Here is a 13276-nt window from a genome sequence, read left to right as displayed (position 1 = left end):
CTCTCCTCTTTTACCTTATTCATTATTGCCTTCACCTAATGGCTCTTTGCCCCCTATGGGTGAACTAACCTTTGTTTCATCACCACCGTCTCCTTCACCCAAGTACTTGATATCTACAATTAGTGTGGTGAGTGTAGGTGACATGGCTCATTCAACCACTAGTGTCATTGATATCGTAGAAGAAAGAGGCCAAGACTAGAAACAGCAAACTTAGACCTAAACGCGAGTAATGTAAAACCAACCTTAAACCAACATCATGCAATATCAACAATTTCAACAAAATCTTCCCAAGATCCTTAGCATCCTTATGAACCTCAGCACTCTTACTACGGAAGCCGCCTACAATATTACTAGTATTCTTCACCCTAGTATTATCCACCATAGTATTGTCCCCAGTATCATCACATTAATATTAGTGCCTATTAGGGTGAATAGACATCTCAAAATTATTATTAAAACTCATAACAATTCACGAAAATGCAGGAAAAATAATGAGAGTGTTAGAAGAACAACTCTTTACACAACAAAAGTTCTATCGAAAGCAGTAGAACAAAGAGATCAACCAAAGAAATAAAAGAAATGAGAAAATAATTGAAGAATTAAATGTTAAAAGGGAACTTCAACTACAAAACCCCCTATCTAGGAAGAAGAGATGACCTAACCAAGGGCGAAGCCAGAACAATTTTTTAGGAGGGGCTGAATGAAATTTTAATTTTTATAGTCTATATCTTTATATTTTTATAGTCTATAATTTTTTATAGTCTATATATTTATAATTTTAGGGGGCCAAAATGTAATTTTACCTTTACTAATTTAAAATTTTAAAAAGATTTAAAGGACCTAAATGATAATTTTTTATTTTAGGGGGGGCGGGGCCCATGCCAACCCCTTCTAGAATCGCCTTTGGACCCAGTTTTACTCCAATAGGCAACATAATCAACGATGTGAAGATAATCTAACAGACCAACCAAATCGACCACAAGAGTAGAATCAACAAAAGCAAGAAAATCTATTTGAACTGATTGGAGTTAATATGATATTATATAATTACTAAACTACTCGTAACCTCCCCTTTCCATCCATAAGTTGAAGGACAATGTCCACTTAAGCGCATTCAAATTCATGTTCTTCTTACAGTTGTTAAAAAAGCGATTCCAATTGAGTTGAAACTTAATCAACCAAATTAATACAAAATTAATTATATATTGAATCATAGAAATATTTATAGAGAGGATATAAAAATTAACTTATTTACTCTTTTTTTAGTGTTATAGAAATTAAAATTTTTGAGAATTGTGGTTATTTCTTTTAATAACGTGGTAGTGATCTTGGTTTATAAAATGGTAGATTTTTCATTTGACGCTTTAAATTTTTATAAAATTATATGTTAATATAAATGTAAAATTGTACTTTGACCCCCTAATAATTTGTATTTTATCTTTGGTCCTCATCCTTGCATATCATCCTCAATGTTCAAACTTGAATCTTTCTCTTAATAGTACAATATGCAATACTAGTATACCGAAAGCTTGAGTAAAACTTACCTACTTTATTCAAAGAAAACTTGCCAAATAAACATATCATCTCATCGTCTACTTTTAGACAACATGGTTCACATTTTTATAGAATCTTACAACCTAAATATTTTAATTTAGCCAAATAAGGTAAACTTTTAAGAGAAGATTGAAAAATTGGACCAACTCAAGTACGTGGTCCCACTTCTTCTTTTAAATATGACCATTTTACCAATAAAAACCTTTTTTCAACTTTAATTATGGAAATGGGCCAATTTTTTCATTATTTACCAAAAAAAGTTGATTTTAGCAAAATGCGTCCACGTAGGAGCATTTTTGGGGGAAATTTCAGTAAAACGCGTCCTTGGGGAGTGATTTTGCCATGTCAGCACAAAACGCGCCTACGTGGATGCGCTTTGCTGACGTGGCAAAATCACTACCCTAGGGACGCGTTTTAACCTATGTTTTTCAAGGGTTAGGGCTTTTTGCATATTTAGTCCCTAGGATTTTTTGGTTTAGGGTTTTTAAGGTTTTGTTAAAATAATTTAGCGTTTTTGGTAGGTTTAGGGTTTAGGGTTTTTTTAAAAAATTAATTAAATTAGGTTTTTGGGGTTTTAAATAATTTAATTAAATTAAAGTTTAGGGTTTTTAAGAAAATTAATTAAATTATGGTTTATTTTTTAAAATAATTTTTTGTTTAGGGTTTAGGGTTTAGGAAAAATTATATTGACAATATAAAAACTTTTGTTTTTTTTTTCTACAGTAGTTTCTGAAAAACTAATTTTGAGAAGACGGTTCTGAAAAGATATTGTAGAAAATGCTTCAAGAAATATGCACTGTCAGCAAAATTACTGAAAAAAGCTCCCACGTGGGCGCTCTTTTTCTACAGTAGTTCTTGAAAAAATAATTTTGAGAAGACGATTTTGAACAAATGGTGTCAAAAACGCTTCAAGCAGGATGCACTGTCAATAAAATTGATGAAAAAATCTTCCATGTGGACTCTCTTTTTATACAGTAGTTCTTGTTTGGCCTTAGACTATAAACGAGCCAAATTTCATTCTCAGGTTGCGTAAATTACAGCAAGAAAAATTAAGGAGGCTAAGTAGAATAGAAATTAAAGATGAGTGAACGCATTAGTGCTATCATTTACTATGATGGTGAAGTTCGTGACACCAAGAACGGCGTTGTTTTTTATCAGAGAACACAGTGCGACTGGTTTTTAACCAGAACATAGATTTGACAGAACTTTGTAAAAGAATTAGGCGTAAAATCTTTAAAACAATGGCAATGAGAGTTTCATCTATTAAGTATCGATTTTGTGCTTCGGTTGATCCCGTCACATATAACTCATTTGATATCAAAGGTGGCCATAGCTTGAAGGTGATGGTGCAGACTCATCTCGCTAGTGGATCTCTCTATCTTGAGCTATATGTACAATTTTCATCGCCAAATGAAGCATTTACGACTTCAACATCTACTGCTATTCGAGAGGAATACATAACCCCTACCCGACACTCCTTTAGTGGGAAGTAGAACACTGAAGCGCCCATGTTTGGCAACAGTATGGAATACATAACCCCTGCAAGACACTCGATTAGTGGATGAGACATGCACCTCGGTGGGTTGATGTTCGATGCTGGAAATACGTACTAGGGAATGATATCAACTTCTAGTGATTGGCAATCCACATCTGATTAGGGACGTTATGAAATATCTACAATAATGGATGATGTACTCTTTACGACGTCCACTTGCGAAGAGACCTCGTACGTTACAGATGATGATGGGTTGGATGATGAGTTCGATATGGATCCACCTCGACAGCCCGGCCCCGATGGTGCAGAAGTTGCATTATTTTCTGAACCAAAGCCTGTTCCAACCGAACCTGAAGATGTTGAAGGGGGTTCAGATGAAAAAGAATATTTACGATTTAGGGCGTACTCATCTCCAGCCCACATGCATAATCTCGATCTATCGACAGATGATGCGTGGGAGTTTTTAAATCTACCACATAGAAGGCGTGACTGTACAAATTCGTCATTAGATTCGGGTGAATTGAAAGTTGGTAAGGAGTTTTCCAATAAGGATAGTTTTCTTGGTGCATTGAAACAATATAGCATCATGAACGGGGTTAACTACAACGTGGTTAAATCCAAATCTGAGAAGTTCAAGGCCAAGTGTGCAGTGTAAGACGGTACATGTTAATGAAAAATCATGGCTTCGGTTAGGAAGAAGACAGGCTTGTGAGAGATAAAAAAGTACAAAGGTCCACATACAAGTGTTGCCGATATAGTATCACTAGGTGGTTAGGGTTTTTGAATAATACTGTTATTACATAATGTTGCATTATTTAACATACTTCATTGATAGATGTTTCACAAGATCATCTCAAGATGAATTCAGATATGTTAGCTAGCTTAATACTACCAACAATGAATGTAGATCGTAAGACTTCTGTGTTGGTCTTAATTGCCAATATTCGTAGCTAATTGAGGTACACGTTCTCTTACCGGAAGGCTTGGATATCTAAGTAGAAGGTGTTGGAAAAGATGTATAGTAAGTGAGACGCTTCATATAATGAGGTGTAGCAGTGGTGTCAGGTGCTGGTGAGATATGTCCTAGGTTGCATAAAAGACCTTGAAATGCCACCTAGGTACTACAACGACCGATTGCTCCGTGGATGCCAAGTGTTCAAGCGTCTATTCTGGAGCTTTAAGCAATACTGAGATGCATTTGTGTACTGCAAGCCTTTGATACAAATTAACGGTACCTTTATGTATGGTAGATATACCCATCGGCTATTGCTAGTTGTGGCACAAGATGGCGGTGGGAGAATCCTTCCAATTGCGTTTGCAATAACACTGGGGGAGTTAAGTGATGACTATGATGTCTTTCTTTCTAGGTTAAGGAGGCATGTCTGCCCCCAACCTAATATCTACATTTTATCGTATCTGGGCGCTGGAATACTAATCACAATTGAGCGACAGAGAAGCTTATGAGATCGCACACACTATCGGTATTGTCTAAGGCACATTGCGTCCAACTACTACAGGTAATATCGATCTACCACTGAACGACGAAAAATGACTAACATGAGTATTTAATCTCTATTAATATAATTTCGTTTGTAATATTCAATTTATTTTGAATGGAATAGTGGTAAGTAATTTTCGCTATCAACTTATATTGGCAGGGTGGGAGATCAATAAGGACCGTTTTCATAATATGTTGGTGATTTTACGTTTAGTTAACGAACAAGGTGCAGACTACCTCTGTAACATACATTTCAAACAACGGACACAAGTATACGACGGCGGCCTACAATATGATCATATGACCCCAGTAAGTTATAAAGGCCAAATATAGGGATGCCATGTATGGTGTCGGAAGGTATTGCAAGAAATTAACAAGGCGAAGACACATACCAACACCGTGCACACAGTGTGTCACGATCGCGACAACCTATTGTTTTGTGTGACGGAGTTTGGCAGACCAAACTAAGGTATTACAGGTGGGCAATATTGTGTACACATAAGAAATAAGACTTGCGACTATGGGACGTTTGACGCACTTCGTTATCCATGCGCTCATACAATTGCAGCTTGTCAGAATCTCTGTTTGGATCATGAGATATGTCGACGAAGTGTACAAAATAGAATACATGTACAATGTGTGGAGACACGTATTCCCACTGATTTCATATGAACGTAAGTGGCCATCTGTATCGCTTACTCTGTTTAAGTTGTTACCAGATATAGAATTGCATCGCAAATCAAAAGGTCGACCTTGTTCGAGTAAAATACGTAACAATATGAATATCTGGGAAAGAACGAACCAATAGAAGTTGTGCATATAGTGTAGGAACCCAGGTTATACAATTTGATCTTGTCCAAATCGAAATAGTTAATAGTTGCTGTAATAAAACTATGTTGCATTATTTCTATTTTATTAAAAATATAAAAATATTACATTATTTAAAAGAACTTCTATTTTATTAAAAATATAAAAATAAGTTACTATTAAAATATTAAAAACAACTTTTATTTTATTAAATGAAATAATATAAAAACAGTTTGTACAAATATATTAAAAAATAAATGTTGGTGTCGATCGGAATCAGTGCTACATGGGGGTCATCAACGGTTACGTGCTGGATTTCTCATTGGTTCAGCTTCCGGCTGAGGTTGTGGTTGTGAGTGTTGGGAGGATGACCCACCTTAATAGAATAAAGAATGTCGAGGTGTTTGCATTACCTACGATGAAGGTGTTTGAACCCCATAAGGTGATAGGGATTGGTAATGAGAAGAGCTCCCCGACGACGCTTCGTGTGATCCCTCCTATGACGGTAGCTTATATATCATTGATTGAGTCTGAGTCATAGAGAAAGGAGATACACCGACCATGCATTCTAACTTGGCATAAGACTGGAAAAAGAAAACATATAAGGGTTAGGATACATATAAATGCTAGGATACGCACCTGGCAAAATCTGAAGATGCTGTGATGTAAGTGTCGTCAGTTGAGGCATTACATCCGGTGATTGTGTAAGCACTATTGATGGGCCCGTGCCATCATCCATTCTCCTTAGATTTAAAGGGCCTGTCAATTTTTTCGATACGAATTTGCCGACACCTTTGCTCTTCCGACAGTAAATATATCTTGCCATGGATCCTAAACCATGGTATGTAATCCGGCACGCACACTATGTAATCCGGCACGCACGCTAACTCTAGAACGATGATCGGTTCCCGAGTAGGTATATGATCATACCGATTTCTCACATTTCGATATATTTTGACCAGAATACCGACCAATTCATATTTGATTATTGTAAGTCAATTTTGTGCTCATCATCAAGCACCTTAGGTGCCAAGAGAATCGGTTGTCGAAATCTAAATTACCGCAACACTCTATTTGTCTGGTGTATCTCCACGGTAGCATAATTGACCAATGAGACCTTTACATGCCAAATGTTCAGATTTTGAAACTATATGAACATGATAAAAATATTAGTTATATACATAATACTAAATACTAAATACTAAATATAAAACGACTATTTTATGTATATATGTTTTATTTAATACTTACTTGCACTTCCAACCGTTGGTCTAATAGAAGCCGTATATCTTCAAGAGCGGTAGGCATTCCAACATAACTCACCGAATGGTTCCACCTAATTAAATATTTTTTAGCATACAATTGTATTTTAAATCTATGTAATAATTGTAAAATCTAATATAAAATTTACCTAGTTATGAGCGGGAATGTATATGAATGGTCCACTCGAGGACGTAAAAATAGAAAGTGAAACCTAGCCCATTATTGTAGTAGTGATAGGCAATCTCCGATTTTGGCTTTAGTTGGTGGCGTCGCCCGTACAGCTCTCAGTACAATATTGCCAACAAGACAGACCCCCAACCAAATTCGCCAACTGCTCTAAAATCAACGACTTTCAGTAGCCATATCAGATGTACGAGGTTTCATGACAAGTCCAGCATCAGATAACCTCCAATCATCTCAAGAATATATGCCTGAGCATATCGTATTCTTTCTACTTCAATCGAATCATTCCTCGGCTTCAAGAATATATCTCATAACCAGCCCATCTCGATCCGACCTCCGTAAATATTATCCGGAATCACACCTAAAAGATTGTAGCATACGGCTCCCCAATCAGCAGATTGAATGGACCCGGTGAGTGCGGACCCATCCATTAGCAATCCCAATTGTAACTGCACGTCCCCCAAAGTGATGGTACACTCTCCGTATGGAAGATGGAATGTGTGCATCTCCGGTCTCTACCTCTCTATCAACACTCTGATGAGTTTCGGGTCCAACTTGCACCCTTGGCCTATAGTGTCCAGGTGCCAAAAACTCACTTTCCGCAAGTAATTCTCTATCAACGGTGATGGAGAACCAGACATATTACGAATATAGCATTGTAACACCCGATCTAGATACTGTTATAAAAAATTATAAAATAAAAATTAATTAAAATTACATAAATGAAAAAAATATTAAATAATATTGAAAAATTAAAATTAACTCTTACCATTCTCATTTGTTCGAAGAAGATATGATTATGACCGAGATAAATTAATTTCCCAGTCATTGCTAACACGATCAAATATTTTTAAAATTATAAAAAAATACTAATTCAGAAAAAAATTAAAGAGAGCTTTTTTGCCAAAATTAAAGAGAGCTTTGAGAAATTTGAGAGAAATTTGAGAGAAAATTGAAGAATAATGTGTGAAAAATAGGAGGGGGATTTTGTCGATTTTTTTTACCATTGGACCCCCAACGGTCAAAAAATTAAATAGCCGTTGGGGAAAAAACACGAGCTAATGCTGACATGGCAAAATCGCTCCCCTAGGGGACGCATTTTGCTAAAATTCCCCCCAAAAACGCTCCTACATAGACGTGTTTTGCTAAAATTGGCCCTTTTCGGTAAATAATAAAAAAATTGGCCCATTTTCGTAAATAAAGTTGGAAATGGGCCTTTAATGGTAAAATAGTCTTCAAATTACACTTTTCTATTTTTAAATTCTTCCATATGTGATAATGAATAAATATAAGGTCCAACTTATATATAAACGTGGATTTAATGTGTAATTTGATACATAAATTTTAATTTGATATAATTATACATATAAAATTTTGATTATGATTTAAATTTATAAATAAAATTTTAATTTTGATTTAATTATACACGTTAAAAAATTATATTGATTGAATAAATATAATGATTTGAGTATTGATATGGTGTCAAATTAACATATTTATGTATTTTATTTAGATAAATTTTTTGGGCACAATGGTAATAATTTTTGTATTTATTATCTAATATCTATGTAAGTGCAGATAGTGCAAATCCAAAATGTCGAGAACAAATTAAAATATGAAATCACATAGGGAATAATAATTTGGCATTTTTAAAATTTTATTATTTTTATTTAAATATTATTTGTGAATATATTTATTAGGAATTTAATTAAAATTAAAATTAAAATTAAATTTTATATCTTATATTTTATTTAAATAAAATCTATCTTTTAAGAAATTGAGTAGAAGTAAAATCTAGGTACTAATTTCAGCTTAAAAAAACTGAAAATTGGGGAACAATTCACGTCCTTGCTTTTGCTTTTGGTTTGGGAAAATAAATCAAATTTATTTTATTTTATTTTTTAACTTCATTCAATTTTAATTCTTTTGTTTGATTTCATCTAAATTATTTCATCTAAATTATTTTCATCTAAATTATTCGAGTCATATTTAACTTTTTTTTCATTTGAGTACTTTTTTTCGGTTCAAGAGATAAATAAGATTATCCCGTAGTATTATTTTTAGCTTTGTTTCAAGAATAATTCTTTTCTTTATACATGATTGAAAATGATATATAGGTGATACAATTAATTCGACATCGAATTACTTTATTAAAAAAAATAAGTTGACACAATTTGATTGAGAGTACAATTGGGTGACTCCTTGAAATCATTAATTAGAATTAGGTTCTTCTAGTTCGCAAAGTTGCCGATGGATTAAATCGTGGAAGCATCTTTCGGGGTCGTTTGTTCGATAAAGGTTAATCGTCGAGCGCTTGCCACAATTAATTTACGATTAAGGAATAATTAGTAGTTAGGACATCTTCGATCACTATAACTAACTTATCAGGGAGCGAGAATACATCCATAGTCCATGATCAATTCTGAGATGTCTTCACTGAGGCTAGAATATTCATCAATTGAGTTTATTTTATCTAATTTCAAATTCAGTTTTTATTTAATGTTTTAATGATCTTCGATTTTTATTTATTTAATTTCGTATTACTTTAATCCCTTTGTTTATTTTAGGTAGGACGACAAGAGTTGTGGACATGACGTTGCTCACGAAATGCCCTAGTTGTAAAAAGTTTGAACACGGTCAAACCAATCCTAATTAATCCACGTGGGATCAACCCTATTCCTTGTATTACGAATCTTATATTCTATTTTAAGTGTATAATTATTTTTAGTGAATTCACATTGTGTATATAATATGTTCACATAAAATAAGGTTATTAATATAATTTATAAAATTTAAATTAAACTAATATTTAATATATAAAATTACATATAATTAAAATTTAAACAAAATTTATAAATAAATTTGTTTTAACTTTTAATAATTAAAAGATATGGAATTTCTCATGACAGACTCGTTAATAATTCAACCTTATTATTTATGCAGACATGGAATGAATAAAATAAGAACAACGAATTTTTTATTTTAAATTTTAGATGAATTTAAAAATGTATTTATTTAGTATAAATAAGAAAATGGAAGAGAGAGAGAGAGAGAGAGAGAGAGAGAGAGAGTCAGAAAGTGAAAGACAGACAAAGACAAAGACAACGACAACGACAAAGAAACAACAACACATCGCTGTCCTAATCTCTGCATGCCTCAATTTTCACTCACTTCCCTATTATATTTCTGTCTCTCTTTCTCTCTCCATCTCTTCCCATCTTCTTCCTTCTCTGACCAGTTTTGGGTCACCGAGAGAAAGGCCTCAGCTCATATTGCTTTCATCGATTTTCCTCTGCATTTTCCATCACTTTCTCGGGAAAAAAAAACAGAAAGTTTCAGAAGAATGTACTCGGGTATTCGGTCGTTATCGTTAGATGGATGTGTGGGGGATTATCAAGGGTCGCTTGATGGAACCAACTTGCCTGGTGATGCTTGTTTGGTCCTAACAACCGACCCCAAGCCTCGACTCCGATGGACGGCCGAGCTCCATGAACGTTTTGTCGATGCTGTTACTCAACTCGGCGGCCCTGACAGTAAGTTTTTGTTTCTGGGTTATCCTTTCCTTTTACTTTTTGCTATAAAAATGTGATTTTTGCTTATTTTTATTTGTTTTTATTTGATTGGGTCATGATAATGTGTTATATTAGTGGTAATCAAAGTTCCTTTTTAAGAAATAAAAAATAAAAATAATCAGCTTTTTGGATTTTGGGTACTTTAAGTATCTCTTCTCTATAGCTTTTAGTTCTTGAAATATGGGTTACTTTTTTTTTCTTTAAAAAAAAGTATTTCTTTGAGATTTAGTCATTATGTTCTTTGAGACATTGATAGCATTATTTTGGCTTTTGAGAACTGGCCTTTTGAACACTTGGGTTTTAAAGTTAATACATGTTATTAATTTGTATTTTGGTAATTCTAGTTTCTATATTGTCTTTAAATTTAGTTTCATTTTGATCCTCCTTTTGATTGTTGAAAAAGATGTGTTGTTACCATGTTGTTCATGTCATCTTTGATTTTTATTACAAGCCACAATTGTTTTTTCTTTGTAATGTTTGGAAATGATTTAGCAATCATGTTTTCTATTGGCACACCATTTAATATCGTTGGAAAATGGATCATGACATCTTGGAACTTTCTTTACCTCATTGCCATTGTCTTGTTCTTTCTATCATATATCTGCCAATTCTATTATTTTTTGACCTCTTGTTTAATATTTTATTGCCATGGATTTTCTTCTTATACTTGTATGAACCACATATATTTGCATAAACACGTAGGTTCTTGTGCCCACGTTATGTTTCTGGGGGTACTTATCTAGCCATACAATACGACCAATAGGACAAAATATAGTTTTGGAGCCATTAAGTTCAATAATTTTGGTCTCCATACTTTCCAGTTGGAAAGACAAACTTGAGCAAACTGTGGTTCTTTGTCTTGGTCTGCAAGAATAATCTTGGTATTAGTATTTTCTTCCTTAAAAATTATGCCATAGGATTATAGCATTGTAAAAAACAATTGTAAAAATATCATACATGCTTCTCTGTTTTAACTTGGAGTGATACAATGTGAACCAACCTAGTTGATTAACAATGGCATTTTAAGACTCGACCTTCATGTCCCCTTCTCTTATGTCTTGTATGAACTGGCATTTTGTTGTTGTAAAGTTATGAATCTTGATGTAACGTCTTGAAATGCATTGCAGAAGCAACCCCTAAGACTATTATGAGAACAATGGGAGTAAAAGGCCTTACCCTCTATCACTTGAAATCACATCTTCAGGTTCGCTGTTACCCACATCAATGGTCACGACATGAAGTTGTTCCCTTGTTATATTAGTGCTTTCATGCCTTTGCTCGGTTTGAACTTTTATGTGCACCCATTTTTATCTGTATGTGTTTTTGTTGGGAGGAGATGGCTTTACCGGCTAAGCTAATTGAAATACCGTTGCCTCCGTTTTTGCAGAAATACCGACTAGGGAAACAATCTGCCAAGGAATCAACTGATAACTCTAAGGATGGTAGGAGACTCATTCTCTTTAAACTATTAATTAGTTTATTCATTAATGAATATGGTAACTTCTTCCTTTTACCTTATTTTAGTCTTGTACCTTTGATTGGCTCAATGAGTCATGAGCAAGTACTATGGCAATTTGACTATTTCAACTCTGTCAAGAAGAGACTGTTGACAAAATGTTTCTATCATATGCTACCGGTTTACTACAAAGTGAAGAAACTGCACATAGGAAGACATTAACTTTTTTCCTTTCTGGGGTACTTATAGGCATGGGTTTGATAAATCATCAAAATTTGCTTCCAAATTTTGTACTAGAACTTTTTTAGTTATGTGCTCTTCAGGGTTTCATAAAATTTCCGAAATTGTTTTTGAACTTGGTTTTATATGATTTTCTCGTTTCTGCCATGTTTACGTGGTATATTGGTTCTCGTTGGAGGTCCAGAGAATTATTTCATGTGAACTGATAGATGGCAGATAATTGTTAGACATATTCTTAGTTGCTGATAAAAGTATATTTCTTGGTATTTCAGTTTCCTCAATTGCAGAAAGACAGGACACTGGCTCATCTACAACAGCATCTTCGAGAATGGTTGCGCAAGACATGAATGAGTATGTTCTTTTTGCTGTTGCTTGATGGTCTTGTTAGCTTTCTTGAATTTCATATGAATACTGGATTCCATCTTCCGAACAGTGGTTACCAGGTTACTGAAGCTCTTCGAGTGCAGATGGAAGTTCAACGAAAACTACATGAACAGTTGGAGGTTGGTCAGAATTCTGGTCACCTCATAATGATGTTTGTCACCCTTGTAGTTACTCATTTTTTTTCTGCACACTAACGGTTTCACTTAGCAGGTACAACGTCGTCTTCAACTCCGGATTGAAGCACAAGGCAAATACCTACAGTCAATACTGGAGAAAGCTTGTACAGCACTGAATGATGAGGCTGCTGCTTCTACTGGTCTAGAAGCAGCCAGAGAAGAACTTTCCGAATTGGCTATCAAGGTTTCTAACGATTGTCAAGGGATGATCCCTCTCGATAACATAAAATTGCCTTCCTTGTCTGAATTCACTGCAGCTCTAGAGAACAAAACTGCTTCCAATATGCCAACCCGAATTGGTGACTGCTCCATTGAAAGCTTCTTGACTTCCAGCAGAAGCCCTTTGTCACAAACGGGTGTCGGGTCACAGGCCGTTACAATGAAAAGGCCAAGGCCTCCATTTGGTATCGGTGACCCTTTTCCCTTGGGTGGCATAAGGCAAGAAATAGAGTGGGTAATGCCTAATATTAGTTGAGTTGTAAGACATTTCCATCTCAGAAATGGTACCTTCTCTTATTATATTTTCTTTTTGTTTTACTCTTCTGTCTAGTTAATCTAAAATGTAGTTTTTTTTTTCAACTGTATTATCATTGTTCTATATATATATATATATGCTAAGAGCTGATCCTTTTGAATATGGGGTTACCT

The 13276-nt window shown here is 34.4% G+C and overlaps 1 protein-coding gene across 1 annotated transcript; it reads left to right on the top strand.

The window, feature by feature from the left end:
* The first annotated feature begins 9961 nt into the window (after positions 1-9961).
* On the top strand, positions 9962-13207 carry LOC107927729 (protein PHR1-LIKE 3). Its single transcript, XM_016858833.2, has 6 exons — positions 9962-10333; positions 11500-11576; positions 11760-11814; positions 12341-12419; positions 12502-12571; positions 12663-13207. The coding sequence occupies exons 1-6, from the start codon at positions 10144-10146 to the stop codon at positions 13101-13103; spliced, it is 912 nt and encodes a 303-aa protein (XP_016714322.2). The 5' UTR covers positions 9962-10143; the 3' UTR covers positions 13104-13207.
* Positions 13208-13276: the final 69 nt, after the last annotated feature.

Source organism: Gossypium hirsutum, chromosome D02 (assembly GCF_007990345.1).
Source record: "Gossypium hirsutum isolate 1008001.06 chromosome D02, Gossypium_hirsutum_v2.1, whole genome shotgun sequence".
Lineage (NCBI taxonomy): Eukaryota > Viridiplantae > Streptophyta > Magnoliopsida > Malvales > Malvaceae > Gossypium > Gossypium hirsutum.
This window is presented reverse-complemented; position numbering and strand designations above follow the sequence as displayed.

What these genes read in the sequence shown, in the direction of transcription:
- LOC107927729 (XM_016858833.2), top strand. Translation starts at nt 10,144, where the DNA reads ATGTACTCGGGTATTCGGTCGTTATCGTTAGATGGATGTGTGGGGGAT. An exon ending in AACTGATAACTCTAAGGATG is followed by an intron (nt 11,815 to 12,340) that starts GTAGGAGACTCA and finishes TTGGTATTTCAG; the next exon opens with TTTCCTCAATTGCAGAAAGA. An exon ending in GTTGCGCAAGACATGAATGA is followed by an intron (nt 12,420 to 12,501) that starts GTATGTTCTTTT and finishes TCTTCCGAACAG; the next exon opens with TGGTTACCAGGTTACTGAAG.